This window comes from Salvelinus namaycush, chromosome 17 (assembly GCF_016432855.1).
Source record: "Salvelinus namaycush isolate Seneca chromosome 17, SaNama_1.0, whole genome shotgun sequence".
Taxonomy (NCBI): domain Eukaryota; kingdom Metazoa; phylum Chordata; class Actinopteri; order Salmoniformes; family Salmonidae; genus Salvelinus; species Salvelinus namaycush.
In genome coordinates, this window is record NC_052323.1 from 26,996,204 (window position 1) to 27,012,949 (window position 16,746).

Consider the following 16,746-nt stretch of genomic DNA (forward strand, 5'->3'; position numbering starts at 1 on the left):
GATCCGTGAAGACCTCTAACACAGGATAAGGATGGGCTGGGGTAAGGCAAGGGGGAGGCCTATGGAGTGAGGGATGTCTCATCTCTTTACCACTCGCCTGGCTACTGGGGTGAGGCAGACGGGAAGACTGGCAGGACATGGGGGAGTTACAGGAAGAGAGGTCTCGGGAGGATGTCAGGGGTGAGAGAGAGATGGCAGGGGGAGGGATGTCTGTCTCACCTCTTGGCCACCTTCCTGCTGGCTAGCTATAGGGGTCTGGCAGGGGAAGTAAATTATGATTTCAAGGGGGAAGGATGGGGAGGTTAAGGATGATTTCAAGGGGGAAGAATGGGGAGGTTAAGGATGATTTCAAGGGGGAAGGATGGGGAGGTTAAGGATGATTTCAAGGGGGAAGAATGGGGAGGTTAAGGATGATTTCAAGGGGGAAGTATGGGGAGGTTAAGGATGATTTCAAGGGGGAAGAATTGGGAGGTTAAGGATGATTTCAAGGGGGAAGTATGGGGAGGTTAAGGATGATTTCAAGGGGGAAGAATGGGGAGGTTAAGGATGATTTCAAGGGGGAAGGATGGGGAGGTTAAGGATGATTTCAAGGGGGAAGAATGGGGAGGTTAAGGATGATTTCAAGGGGGAAGTATGGGGAGGTTAAGGATGATTTCAAGGGGGAAGAATTGGGAGGTTAAGGATGATTTCAAGGGGGAAGAATGTGGAGGTTAAGGATGATTTCAAGGGGGAAGTATGGGGAGGTTAAGGATGATTTCAAGGGGGAAGAATGGGGAGGTTAAGGATGATTTCAAGGGGGAAGAATGGGGAGGTTAAGGATGATTTCAAGGGGGAAGTATGGGTAGGTTAAGGATGATTTCAAGGGGGAAGAATGGGGAGGTTAAGGATGATTTCAAGGGGGAAGAATGGGGAGGTTAAGGATGATTTCAAGGGGGAAGGATGTGGAGGTTAAGGATGATTTCAAGGGGGAGGGATAGGGAGGTTAAGGATGATTTCAAGGGGGAGGGATGTGGAGGTTAAGGAGGATTTCAAGGGGGAGGGATGGGGAGGTTAAGGATGATTTCAAGGGGGTTGGGATGGGGAGGTTAAGGATGATTTCAAGGGGGAGGGATGGGGAGGTTAAGGATGACTTCAAGGGGGAGGGATGGGGAGGTTAAGGATGATTTCAAGGGGGAAGGATGTGGAGGTTAAGGATGACTTCAAGGGGGAGGGATGTCTGTCTCACCTCTCGGCCACGTTCCTGGCGGTCTGTAGGAAGCGAGCGTGGTCGTTCTCCTTCAGGCTGTGTTCTGCCTGGGTGATGAGGGCTCCGGAACGTTCCAGACACTGTCTGCAGTTAGCCATCTGCTGGGCCAGCTTTCGCAGCTTCATCACCTGAGACAGGTAACACACACACACACACACACACACACAGACACAGACACAGACACACACACACACACACACACACACACACACACACACACACACACACACACACACACACACACACACACATAACACACACGCAAACGCGCAAGCACACACACACACAATGACAGAGGAGATAGAGGTCAGGAGGGTTTGGATACTGGGCAGAGTATTAGGAGGGCATCTGATAATCTATATCATTCTATTGTGGACACATTGCTGATAATCTATATCATTCTATTGTGGACACATTGCTGATAATCTATATAATTCTATTGTGGACACATTGCTGATAATCTATATCATTCTATTGTGGACACATTGCTGATAATCTATATCATTCTATTGTGGACACATTGCTGATAATCTATATAATTCTATTGTGGACACATTGCTGATAATCTATATAATTCTATTGTGGACACATTGCTGATAATCTATATAATTCTATTGTGGACACATTGCTGATAATCTATATAATTCTATTGTGGACATATTGCTGATAATCTATGTCATTCTATTGTGGACACATTGCACAACAGAAGAGGATATAACACACATCTATTGTTTTCTACTGTATTATCATAATAAGACTTGAGGAATGTTTTCACGTGGTCAGCATGTGTGTTTGTTAAAACAACAGCTGGTCATGTTGTCTCAGTTACGGAGGTGACGTTCAAAACAGAGGGCCAAATATCCTGGATTTCATTGTGTGGTCTGCAAAAACAAAGTCTGTGTCTCTGTCTGTGTCTCTGTCAGTCTGTCAGTCTGCCTCTCTGTCAGTCAGTCTGCCTCTCTGTCAGTCAGTCTGCCTCTCAGTCTGTCAGTCTGCCTCTCAGTCTGTCAGTCTGCCTCTGTCAGTCTGCCTCTGTCAGTCTGCCTCTCTGTCAGTCAGTCAGTCTGTCAGTCTGCCTCTCTGTCAGTCAGTCAGTCTGTCGGTCTGCCTCTCTGTCAGTCAGTCTGCCTCTCTGTCAGTCAGTCTGCCTCTCTGTCAGTCAGTCTGCCTCTCTGTCAGTCAGTCAGTCAGTCAGTCTGTCTCTCAGTCAGTCAGTCAGTCTGTCTCTCAGTCAGTCAGTCAGTCAGTCTCTCAGTCAGTCAGTCTCTCAGTCAGTCTCTCAGTCAGTCAGTCAGTCTCTCAGTCAGTCAGTCAGTCAGTCAGTCAGTCAGCCTCTCAGTCAGTCAGTCTGCCTCTCAGTCAGTCAGTCTGCCTCTCAGTCAGTCAGTCTGCCTCTGTCAGTCAGTCAGTCTGCCTCTCTGTCAGTCAGTCAGTCTGTCGGTCTGCCTCTCTGTCAGTCAGTCTGCCTCTCTGTCAGTCAGTCTGCCTCTCTGTCAGTCAGTCTGCCTCTCTGTCAGTCAGTCTGCCTCTCTGTCAGTCAGTCAGTCAGTCAGTCAGTCTGTCTCTCAGTCAGTCAGTCAGTCAGTCAGTCAGTCAGTCTGTCTCTCAGTCAGTCAGTCAGTCAGTCAGTCAGTCAGTCAGTCAGTCAGTCTCTCAGTCAGTCAGTCTCTCAGTCAGTCTCTCAGTCAGTCAGTCAGTCTCTCAGTCAGTCAGTCAGTCAGTCAGTCTGCCTCTCAGTCAGTCAGTCAGTCAGCCTCTCAGTCAGTCAGTCAGTCAGCCTCTCAGTCAGTCAGTCTGCCTCTCAGTCAGTCAGTCTGCCTCTGTCAGTCAGTCAGTCTGCCTCTGTCAGTCAGTCAGTCTGCCTCTGTCAGTCAGTCAGTCTGCCTCTGTCAGTCAGTCAGTCTGCCTCTGTCAGTCAGTCAGTCTGCCTCTGTCAGTCAGTCAGCCTCTCAGTCAGTCAGTCAGCCTCTCAGTCAGTCAGTCTGCCTCTCAGTCAGTCAGTCTGCCTCTCAGTCAGTCAGTCTGCCTCTCAGTCAGTCAGTCTGCCTCTCAGTCAGTCAGTCAGCCTCTCAGTCAGTCAGTCAGCCTCTCAGTCAGTCAGTCAGCCTCTCAGTCAGTCAGTCAGCCTCTCAGTCAGTCAGTCAGCCTCTCAGTCAGTCTGCCTCTCAGTCAGTCAGTCTGCCTCTCAGTCAGTCAGTCTGCCTCTCAGTCAGTCAGTCTGCCTCTGTCTGTCAGTCAGTCTGCCTCTGTCAGTCAGTCAGCCTCTGTCAGTCAGTCAGCCTCTCAGTCAGCCTCTCAGTCAGCCTCTCTGTCTGTCTGTCTGTCTGTCTGTCTGTCTGTCTGTCTGTCTGTCTGTCTGTCTGTCTGTCTGTCTGTCTGTCTGTCTGTCTGTCTGTCTGTCTGTCTGTCTGTTTCATCATAAGCTACAGTCCCACACCCTGAGAGAGGAAGGCACTATATGGAGAGGGAATAATCACACTATAGACAGCTGTGTTATAATTCCCTCAGGGATGATGACTGGCATAACATCATTCTAACATTCTAAATTCTAATTCTACATTCTACATAATCTATTTATCTTCATTCCATCCCTGGCTCCGATGTGACACATTGAATTAGCTTGATTTAATTCTCTCTCGTCAGAGCAAAATGTTGAGGATTTGAGGAATTTCATTTGCTTCTGTAATACAAAGGCATTCTCAGTTACTGGTATTAAATACAATATGCTTTTTAAATGTCACTGGTTAGTTTACGCAACATAAGATACAAATTCTGACAACGTATGAGGACAGAAAACATTCCATGTTAAACTAAACATCTAAGAATTGAACCTGTTTTGATTCATTACTAGTACCACTGGAAGGGTTTACAGCATACAATGATGACTGTGTTTTACAACCAACATGAAGGATTTACATTATATAATGATGATGGTGGTTTAGAGAGAGAGAAAGAAAGAGAGAGAGAGAAAGAGACAGAGAGAGACAGACAGAAAAAGAGAGTGAGAGAGAGAGAGAGAGAGGAAGAGAGAGGGAGGGAGAAAGAGAGAGACAGAAAGAAAGAGAGAAAAAGTGAGAGATGGAGAGAAAGAAAGAGAGAGAGACAGAGAGCGAGAGAGATAGAGAGAGGGAGAGAAAGAAAGTGAGAGAGAGAGGGAGAGAAAGAAAGTGAGAGAGAGAGAGAGAGAGATCGAGAGAGAGAAAGAGAGAGAGAAAGAGTTAGGAAGAGAGAGAGAGAGAAAAAAAGTGAGAGAGGGAGAGAAAGAATGAGAGAGAGACAGAGAGCGAGAGAGACAGAGAGCGAGAAAGAGAGAGAAATTCAGAAAGAAAGAAAGAGAGCGAGAGAGAGAGGGAGACAGGGAGAGAGAGAAAGAGAAAGAGACAGAGAGGCAGAGAGGCAGAGAGAGAGAGAGAGAGAGAGAGAGAGAGAGAGAGAGAGAGAGAGAGAGAGAGAGAAAGTTAGGAAGAGAGAGAGAGTGAGAGAAAGCGAGAGAGAAAGATAGAGAGAGCGTGTGTGCCTCGCTGTCTTGTCTTTGTCTCATTTTGAATTGCTGCATTTAGTGTAAATAATTTAATTAATCTAAATCTCAGAACACGAGCTGGGGCAACATTCTAGAGCTGCGTCCCAAATGGCACCCTGTTCCATACACCCTGTTCCATACACCCTGTTCCATTCACCCTGTTTCATACACCCTGTTCCATACACCCTGTTCCATTCACCCTGTTCCATTCACCCTGTTCCATACACCCTGTTCCATACACCCTGTTCCATTCACCCTGTTCCATTCACCCTGTTCCATACACCCTGTTCCATACACCATGTTCCATTCACCCTGTTCCATTTACCCTGTTCCATTCACCCTGTTCCATTCACCCTGTTCCATACACCCTGTTCCATACACCCTGTTTCATACACCCTGTTCCATTCACCCTGTTCCATACACCCTGTTCCATACACCCTGTTTCATACACCCTTTTCCATACACCCTGTTCCATACACCCTGTTCCATACACCCTGTTCCGTAGTTCACTACTTATCCTGGACCCTATGGACCCTCTATAATCCAGATGGTTCAGTCTCCTCTCCATTGTCCATTCCTCTCCTCTCTTTTTTGATCGTTACACTTCTCCATCTTCATCTCCTTTCCTCAACCTGCCCATCTCCTCTCCTCTCCTCTCCTCTCCTCTCCTCTCCTCTCCTCTCCTCTCCTCTCCTCTCCTCTCCTCTCCTCTCCTCTCCTCTCCTCTCCTCTCCTCTCCTCTCCTCTCCTCTCCTCTCCTCTCCCCTCCCCTCCCCTCCCCTCCTCTCCTCTCCTCTCCTCTCCTCTCCTCTCCTCTCCTCTCCTCTCCTCTCCTCTCCTCTCCTCTCCTATCCTCTCTTCTCCCCTCCCCTCCCCTCCTCTCCTCTCCTCTCCTCTCCTCTCCTCTCCACTTCACCCTCCTTTTCTCACCCTTCCCATGTCCTCTGCACCCCTTCTTCTTCCTTCTTCCTGTTGTCCTCTATCTCTCCATTCTCTGTAGATGCGTGCCATAGACCTATCACATGACTGTACGTCTGTCACTATTAAACTCAGAGCTGCGACAAAGGGAAAAGTTATGTTCTCAAGAAATATGCTTCTTCTGCAAACTCAGACGACACCTCGCAATCTTCAGTTTTTCTGATGTCACCCATGGAGTGTCGTGACAGGCTGTGTGACAAGTCCCCCTTCCCTCTCTCACTGTGGCAGTTGCAGTGACACGTTGTGAATGCAGTGTTTTAACTGTCACCTACGACGTCTCCGTGACTCTGACAGGCTGGCACGCACATTAGATCCAGCTTTTAACATGTGTAGTAGGAGAGACTGGAGACACCGCTCACTTCTTCTATCGAAACCTCTTTGAAAATGGTAAACAAACTGCCCGTTTTGAAGACTACTATAGTGAATAGGGTGTAACTTCTGATGCACCCAGTGGAAGAGTATGGTTTGAGACGCAGCCAGTGGAAGAGTATGGTATGAGACGCAGCCAGTGGAAGAGTATGGTAGGAGACGCAGCCAGTGGAAGAGTATGGTAGGAGACGCAGCCAGTGGAAGAGTATGGTTTGAGACGCAGCCAGTGGAAGAGTATGGTTTGAGACGCAGCCAGTGGAAGAGTATGGTAGGAGACGCAGCCAGTGGAAGAGTATGGTTTGAGACGCAGCCAGTGGAAGAGTATGGTTTGAGACGCAGCCAGTGGAAGAGTATGGTAGGAGACGCAGCCAGTGGAAGAGTATGGTTTGAGACGCAGCCAGTGGAAGAGTATGGTAGGAGACACAGCCAGTGGAAGAGTATGGTAGGAGACGCAGCCAGTGGAAGAGTATGTTAGGAGACGCAGCCAGTGGAAGAGTATGGTTTGAGACGCAGCCAGTGGAAGAGTATGGTAGGAGACACAGCCAGTGGAAGAGTATGGTAGGAGACGCAGCCAGTGGAAGAGTATGGTAGGAGACACAGCCAGTGGAAGAGTATGGTAGGAGACGCAGCCAGTGGAAGAGTATGGTAGGAGTCACAGCCAGTGGAAGAGTATGGTAGGAGACACAGCCAGTGGAAGAGTATGGTAGGAGACGCAGCCAGTGGAAGAGTATGGTTTGAGACGCAGCCAGTGGAAGAGTATGGTAGGAGACGCAGCCAGTGGAAGAGTATGGTAGGAGACGCAGCCAGTGGAAGAGTATGGTAGGAGACGCAGCCAGTGGAAGAGTATGGTAGGAGACGCAGCCAGTGGAAGAGTATGGTAGGAGACGCAGCCAGTGGAAGAGTATGGTAGGAGACGCAGCCAGTGGAAGAGTATGGTTTGAGACGCAGCCAGTGGAAGAGTATGGTTTGAGACGCAGCCAGTGGAAGAGTATGGTTTGAGACGCAGCCAGTGGAAGAGTATGGTTTGAGACACAGCCAGTGGAAGAGTATGGTAGGAGACGCAGCCAGGGAGTACCGTCCCTTGGACCATAGGGGTCCAGTATAGTATTAAGGGTTAGTGTGTAGAAGCCTACAGTACCTTGGACCATAGGGGTCCAGTATAGTATTAAGGGTTAGTGTGTAGAAGACTACAGTCCCTTGGACCATAGGGGTCCAGTATAGTATTAAGGGTTAGTGTGTAGAAGACTACAGTCCCTTGGACCATAGGGGTCCAGTATAGTATTAAGGGTTAGTGTGTAGAAGACTACAGTACCTTGGACCATAGGGGTCCAGTATAGTATTAAGGGTTAGTGTGTAGAAGACTACAGTCCCTTGGACCATAGGGGTCCAGTATAGTATTAAGGGTTAGTGTGTAGAAGACTACAGTCCCTTGGACCATAGGGGTCCAGTATAGTATTAAGGGTTAGTGTGTAGAAGACTACAGTCCCTTGGACCATAGGGGTCCAGTATAGTATTAAGGGTTAGTGTGTAGAAGACTACAGTACCTTGGACCATAGGGGTCCAGTATAGTATTAAGGGTTAGTGTGTAGAAGACTACAGTACCTTGGACCATAGGGGTCCAGTATAGTATTAAGGGTTAGTGTGTAGAAGACTACTGTACCTTGGACTCCTTGATCTTGACAGCGATGATCTGTTTCCTCTGGCGTATGATCTCTACAAGCTCATCACACTCCTCCACTAGCTTGGCTTCGTGCATCGCTGTGTTCACCTGGGGACCGAAGCATAGCACACTTTAACACGGTGTCCAAACAAACACTAACACAGGGTTTAAAAAATAACAACAACAGCCACAACACTGTAGCTGAGACCTCGTCAACAGGCTGTGTTCACCTGAGAAAAGGCTTTAATACGCTGGCCAACACAAACACTTACACAGGGTTCAGATCAACAACAACAACACTGTAGCTGAGACCTCGTCAACGGCTGTGTTCACCTGAGGTAGGCTTTAAATCGCTGGCCAACACAAACACTTACAGAGTTTAGATCAACAACAACAACACTGTAGCTGAGACCTCGTCAACGGCTGTGTTCACCTGAGGTAGGCTTTAAATCGCTGGCCAACACAAACACTTACAGAGTTTAGATCAACAACAACAACACTGTAGCTGAGACCTCGTCAACAGGCTGTGTTCACCTGAGGTAGGATTTAATACGCTGGCCAACACAAACACTTACAGAGTTTAGATCAACAACAACAACACTGTAGCTGAGACCTCGTCAACGGCTGTGTTCACCTGAGGTAGGCTTTAATACGCTGGCCAACACAAACACTTACAGAGTTTAGATCAACAACAACAACACTGTAGCTGAGACCTCGTCAACAGGCTGTGTTCACCTGAGAAAAGGCTTTAATACGCTGGCCAACACAAACACTTACACAGGGTTCAGATCAACAACACTGTAGCTGAGACCTCGTCAACAGGCTGTGTTCACCTGAGAAAAGGCTTTAATACGCTGGCCAACACAAACACTTACACAGGGTTCAGATCAACAACACTGTAGCTGAGACCTCGTCAACAGGCTGTGTTCACCTGAGAAAAGGCTTTAATACGCTGGCCAACACAAACACTTACACAGGGTTCAGATCAACAACACTGTAGCTGAGACCTCGTCAACAGGCTGTGTTCACCTGAGAAAAGGCTTTAATACGCTGGCCAACACAAACACTTACACAGGGTTCAGATCAACAACACTGTAGCTGAGACCTCGTCAACAGGCTGTGTTCACCTGAGAAAAGGCTTTAATACGCTGGCCAACACAAACACTTACACAGGGTTCAGATCAACAACACTGTAGCTGAGACCTCGTCAACGGCTGTGTTCACCTGAGAAAAGGCTTTAATACGCTGGCCAACACAAACACTTACACAGAGTTCAGGTCAACACAACACTGTTCAGTGATAGACGAGACTTCACCCAAGCTCCAGGTAGAAAGTTAATTTGTCATCTGCGGTTTTTGGTAACACATGTTCAGGTCTAAACATGATTTCTTTTGACAGAATCGTTATAAATGTATGATTAGAATGTGATATTCTGTGAACTTTTAAAAAGAGGATTTTCTCATTATACAGGGTTGTGACTCTGTATCAAACTGCAGAGTCTAAAACTGTTCACCATGGATACATAACACCCCCGAACACTGATCATCACTCCACAAAGCTCATTATAGCAGTTAGATCCACTTAAATTTGTTAATCACAAACACACACACAAACCCCATTAATTCCATAAGAGGCATCTTATTAACGGAGGTTGGTAATTAACAAGGATGGACGCAATGCTCCAACAAAACTGTGGATCACTGCACAGCAACATGGCAGATTCACCACGCAGATCCACTAGGCAGAATAATCTTCTCTCCCTGTGTCACCAAATCTCATCCTACTGCCTAAACCCCACTGAAACACTGAACCAGGGATACATTATCATCATCTGAACCAGGGATACATTATCATCATCTGAACCAGGGATACATTATCATCATCTGAACCAGGGATATATTATTATCATCTGAACCAGGGATATATCATTATCATCTGAACCAGGGATACACATCATTATCATCTGAACCAGGGATATATTATTATCATCTGAACCAGGGATACATTATCATCATCTGAACCAGGGATACATTATTATCATCTGAACCAGGGATATATCATTATCATCTGAACCAGGGATACACATCATTATCATCTGAACCAGGGATATATTATTATCATCTGAACCAGGGATACATTATTATCATCTGAACCAGGGATACACATCATTATCATCTGAACCAGGGATATATTATTATCATCTGAACCAGGGATACATTATCATCATCTGAACCAGGGATATATCATTATCATCTGAACCAGGGATACATTATTATCATCTGAACCAGGGATATATTATTATCATCTGAACCAGGGATATATTATTATCATCTGAACCAGGGATACATTATTATCATCTGAACCAGGGATACATTATCATCATCTGAACCAGGGATATATCATTATCATCTGAACCAGGGATATATTATTATCATCTGAACCAGGGATACATTATCATCATCTGAACCAGGGATATATTATTATCATCTGAACCAGGGATATATTATTATCATCTGAACCAGGGATACATTATTATTATCTGAACCAGGGATACATCATTATCATCTGAACCAGGGATATATTATTATCATCTGAACCAGGGATACACATCATTATCATCTGAACCAGGGATATATTATTATCATCTGAACCAGGGATACATCATTATCATCTGAACCAGGGATACATTATTATCATCTGAACCAGGGATATATCATTATCATCTGAACCAGGGATACATTATTATCATCTGAACCAGGGATATATTATCATCATCTGAACCAGGGATATATCATTATCATCTGAACCAGGGATATATTATTATCATCTGAACCAGGGATACATTATTATCATCTGAACCAGGGATATATTATTATCATCTGAACCAGGGATACATTATCATCATCTGAACCAGGGATATATTATTATCATCTGAACCAGGGATATATCATTATCATCTGAACCAGGGATATATTATTATCATCTGAACCAGGGATACATTATCATCATCTGAACCAGGGATATATTATTATCATCTGAACCAGGGATATATTATTATCATCTGAACCAGGGATATATCATTATCATCTGAACAAGGGATATATTATTATCATCTGAACCAGGGATATATTATCATCTGAACCAGGGATACATTATCATCATCTGAACCAGGGATATATTATTATCATCTGAACCAGGGATATATTATTATCATCTGAACCAGGGATACATCATTATCATCTGAACCAGGGATATATTATTATCATCTGAACCAGGGATACATTATTATCATCTGAACCAGGGATACATTATTATCATCTGAACCAGGGATACATTATCATCATCTGAACCAGGGATACATTATTATCATCTGAACCAGGGATACATTATTATCATCTGAACCAGGGATACATTATCATCATCTGAACCAGGGATACATTATCATCATCTGAACCAGGGATACATTATTATCATCTGAACCAGGGATATATTATTATCATCTGAACCAGGGATACATCATTATCATCTGAACCAGGGATATATTATTATCATCTGAACCAGGGATACATCATTATCATCTGAACCAGGGATACATTATTATCATCTGAACCAGGGATATATCATTATCATCTGAACCAGGGATACATTATTATCATCTGAACCAGGGATATATTATCATCATCTGAACCAGGGATATATCATTATCATCTGAACCAGGGATATATTATTATCATCTGAACCAGGGATACATTATTATCATCTGAACCAGGGATATATTATTATCATCTGAACCAGGGATACATTATCATCATCTGAACCAGGGATATATTATTATCATCTGAACCAGGGATATATCATTATCATCTGAACCAGGGATATATTATTATCATCTGAACCAGGGATACATTATCATCATCTGAACCAGGGATATATTATTATCATCTGAACCAGGGATATATTATTATCATCTGAACCAGGGATATATCATTATCATCTGAACCAGGGATATATTATTATCATCTGAACCAGGGATATATTATCATCTGAACCAGGGATACATTATCATCATCTGAACCAGGGATATATTATTATCATCTGAACCAGGGATATATTATTATCATCTGAACCAGGGATACATCATTATCATCTGAACCAGGGATATATTATTATCATCTGAACCAGGGATACATTATTATCATCTGAACCAGGGATACATTATTATCATCTGAACCAGGGATACATTATCATCATCTGAACCAGGGATATATTATTATCATCTGAACCAGGGATACATTATCATCATCTGAACCAGGGATATATTATCATCATCTGAACCAGGGATATATCATTATCATCTGAACCAGGGATATATCATTATCATCTGAACCAGGGATATATTATTATCATCTGAACCAGGGATACATTATTATTATCTGAACCAGGGATATATTATTATCATCTGAACCAGGGATACATTATTATCATCTGAACCAGGGATATATTATCATCATCTGAACCAGGGATACATTATTATCATCTGAACCAGGGATATATTATTATCATCTGAACCAGGGATACATTATTATCATCTGAACCAGGGATACATTATTATCATCTGAACCAGGGATACATTATTATCATCTGAACCAGGGATACATTATTATCATCTGAACCAGGGATACATTATCATCATCTGAACCAGGGATATATTATTATCATCTGAACCAGGGATATATCATTATCATCTGAACCAGGGATACATCATTATCATCTGAACCAGGGATACATCATTATCATCTGAACCAGGGATACATCATTATCATCTGAACCAGGGATATATCATTATCATCTGAACCAGGGATATATTATTATCATCTGAACCAGGGATACATCATTATCATCTGAACCAGGGATACACATCATTATCATCTGAACCAGGGATACATATCATTATCATCTGAACCAGGGATACATTATCATCATCTGAACCAGGGATACATCTGTAACGGCTGTTGGAAGGAGAGGAGCAAGGTGCAGCGTGGTACGTGTCCATATTTATTTAATGAACACTGAAATAACAAAATTAACAAAGATAACGACCGAAACAGTTCGGTCGGCAGCATCATGTTTTGGGGGTGCTTTGCTACTGGAGGGACTGGTGCACTTCACAAAATAGGCATCATGAGGCAGAAAAATGATGTGGATATATTGAAGCAACATCTCAAGACATCAGTCAGGAAGTTAAAGCTGGTCACAAATGGGTCTAAATGAACAATGACCCCAATTATACTTCCAAAGTTGTGACAAAATGGCTTAAGGATAACAAAGTCAAGGTATTGGAGTGGCCATCACAAAGCCCTGACCTCAATCCTATAGAAAATGTGTGGGCAGAACTGAAAAAGCATGTGCAAGCAAGGAGGCCTACAAACCTGACTCAGTTACACCAGCTCTGTCAGGAGGAGTGGGCCAAAATTCACCCAACTTATTGTGTGAAGCCTGTGGAAGGCTACCTGCAATGTTTGACCCAAGTTAAACAATTTAAAGGCAATGCTTCCAAATACTAATTGAGTGTATGTTAACCTCTGACCCACTGGGAATGTGACGAAAGAAAAAAAAGCTGAAATAAATAATTCTCTCTACTATTATTCTGACATTTCACATTCTTAAAATAAAGTGGTGATCCTAACTGACCTAAGACAGGGAATGTTTACTCGGATTAAATGTCAGGAATTGTGAAAAACTGTAAATGTATTTGGCTAAGGTGTATGTAAACTTCCGACTTCAACTGTAAGTATTCAGACTCTTTACTCAGTACTTTGTTGTAGCAACTTTGGCAGCGATTACAGCCTCGACTCTTCTTGGGTATGACGCTACATGCTTGGCACACCTGTATCTGGGGAGTTTCTTCCATTCTTCTCTGCAGATCCTCTCAAGCTCTGTCGGGTTGGATGGGGAGCGTTCCTGTCTCAGAGCTCTAGGTACAATTCCTTCCACCTCATGGCTTTTGTTCTGACATCCACTGTCAACTGTGGGACCTTATATAGACAGGTGTGTGCCAATCAATTGAATTTAGTCTCAACCTTCATTGCGGAGGTTGAGTCTAATCCATTGTGGAGGTTGAGACTAATCCATTGCAGAGGTTGAGACTAATCCATTGCGGAGGTTGAGTCTAATCCATTGCGGAGGTTGAGACTAATCCATTGCAGAGGTTGAGTCTAATCCATTGCAGAGGTTGAGTCTAATCCATTGTGGAGGTTGAGACTAATCCATTGCGGAGGTTGAGTCTAATCCATTGTGGAGGTTGAGACTAATCCATTGCGGAGGTTGAGTCTAATCCATTGTGGAGGTTGAGACTAATCCATTGCGGAGGTTGAGTCTAATCCATTGTGGAGGTTGAGACTAATCCATTGCAGAGGTTGAGACTAATCCATTGTGGAGGTTGAGACTAATCCATTGCAGAGGTTGAGACTAATCCATTGCGGAGGTTGAGTCTAATCCATTGCGGAGGTTGAGTCTAATCCATTGCAGAGGTTGAGACTAATCCATTGCGGAGGTTGAGTCTAATCCATTGCGGAGGTTGAGACTAATCCATTGCGGAGGTTGAGTCTAATCCATTGCAGAGGTTGAGACTAATCCATTGCAGAGGTTGAGTCTAATCCATTGCGGAGGTTGAGACTAATCCATTGCAGAGGTTGAGACTAATCCATTGCGGAGGTTGAGACTAATCCATTGCAGAGGTTGAGACTAATCCATTGCAGAGGTTGAGTCTAATCCATTGCAGAGGTTGAGACTAATCCATTGCAGAGGTTGAGACTAATCCATTGCAGAGGTTGAGACTAATCCATTGCAGAGGTTGAGACTAATCCATTGCAGAGGTTGAGACTAATCCATTGCGGAGGTTGAGACTAATCCATTGCAGAGGTTGAGTCTAATCCATTGCAGAGGTTGAGACTAATCCATTGCAGAGGTTGAGTCTAATCCATTGCAGAGGTTGAGACTAATCCATTGCGGAGCCTATAGGCTACCTGGCCTGATTTACACCTAGAAGTAGGCCTATAGGCTACCTGGCCTGATTTACACCTAGAAGTAGGCCTATAGGCTACCTGGCCTGATTTACACCTAGAAGATGGCCTATAGGCTACCTGGCCTGATTTACACCTAGAAGTAGGCCTATAGGCTACCTGGCCTGATTTACACCTAGAAGTAGGCCTATAGGCTACCTGGCCTGATTTACACATAGAAGTAGGCCTATAGGCTACCTGGCCTGATTTACACATAGAAGTAGGCCTATAGGCTACCTGGCCTGATTTACACATAGAAGTAGGCCTATAGGCTACCTGGCCTGATTTACACATAGAAGTAGGCCTATAGGCTACCTGGCCTGATTTACACCTAGAAGTAGGCCTATAGGCTACCTGGCCTGATTTACACCTAGAAGTAGGCCTATAGGCTATCTGGCCAGCTCGCAAATGTAGACATATAAATGTGGCCATTTGGGGATCTGATAGTATTTCTGATTGGCTTAACGCACCACCACTAATGAGCTGTGGAGCTTCTCAAAGTAATGTTTTCTTCACCTCAAACGTCAAGCAAACAAAGTGTGTTTTTACATCCGTTGAGAATGACAATAGTTCCTCAATGTATTTGAAAAATCTTTCCAGTTCTCTCCCTTTCGATAACCACTCAGTGTGAAAGGTAAAAATGTCAGGCTCTGATCCAGTGGAAACGTCATAAAATAGGCCTACTTGATTACTTCTTATCCCTTGCGCAAATAGCCTACAGCTGTGTCTGTCCCAAATTCACTGACAGAATATTTTATACAATGTTGCAAGTTTGCTAGTGAAAGATTCAAGCCTTATCCAAGTTAATACAATGTTTCAAGTTGGTTGCAGACAGGCCATGTTTTAGCCAATGTGATTTATAGGATATTTATTTTTATCGGGATATTTTCTATCTGCAGGCTTCAATGGTTTTATTTGTTTTATTTATAGGCTTTACACAGTTGGTAATGACAATAGAAGTAACTTTTTAGGTTTGTATCATTTTCATTTAGATTTAGATAGAATTTTGATTAACCATGTGAAAATGATTTTGAAAATACGAAGACGTTATTATAAATTTAAATTAAACCGTTCCACGAAAATGTGCATATGAAAACCATAACTGGCACGCAGATCGGGTAGAAATGGTAAGATAAATCGGCGTTCAACATGAGAAAAGTTGCCTATTACAGTCAACTTCAGGAGAGTAATGGCAGAATCTGTGGAAGCCAGCAGGAGCAGGAGGAGGATGGTCCGGTCAGGTTAAGGCTTTTCTCTTCTGGTTATCTGAATCTCTGGCTCCCTCTTGAGTCATTTGTGTCTAATTTCTTCAAACAGTGTGGTTAAAGCATCAGACAAGCTCAATGCATATATCAGAGAAGGCTGCTGAAGGGGAGGACGGCTCATAATAATGTCTGGAACGAAGCAAATGGAATGGCATCAAACACATGGAAACCATGGAAACCATGCTTTTGATGTATTTGATACCATTCCACTGATTCCGCTCCAGCCATTACCACGAGCCCGTTCTCTTGTGGCATATATCGTTGATTTTATTAAACACGTTTTAAATTTTCAACCAATCGATTGGTTGAAAGAACAGACAATCAATATATTTATTTTTTGTCGGGGACCTAATACTATCTGTCTGTCTGTACCTCTGTCTGTCTGTACGTCTGTCTGTCTGTCTGGTGTTCTCTCATCACTCTTATCTCTATCATCATGTTCTCTCATATCTTCTGCAGCAAGGTCTCTCTCTTATATGCCTACACACACATGTACACACACATGTACACACAGTCTCTCTCTCGCACACACACACACACACACACACACACACACACACACACACACACACACACACACACACACACACACACACACACACACACACACACACACACACACACACACACACACACACACCACACAC

The 16,746-nt window shown here is 43.9% G+C and overlaps 1 protein-coding gene across 1 annotated transcript in view; it reads right to left on the bottom strand.

The window, feature by feature from the left end:
• Window positions 1-16,746, bottom strand: part of LOC120062165 (probable E3 ubiquitin-protein ligase MID2) — a 96,487-nt gene that overhangs the window by 52,777 nt on the left and 26,964 nt on the right. The window contains exons 3-4 of the mRNA XM_039011971.1: window positions 7,774-7,881; window positions 1,226-1,374 (exon numbers count right to left, since the gene is read on the bottom strand). Of these exons, the coding sequence (XP_038867899.1) occupies window positions 1,226-1,374; window positions 7,774-7,881 (257 nt within the window). The remainder of the gene's footprint in view (window positions 1-1,225; window positions 1,375-7,773; window positions 7,882-16,746) is intronic.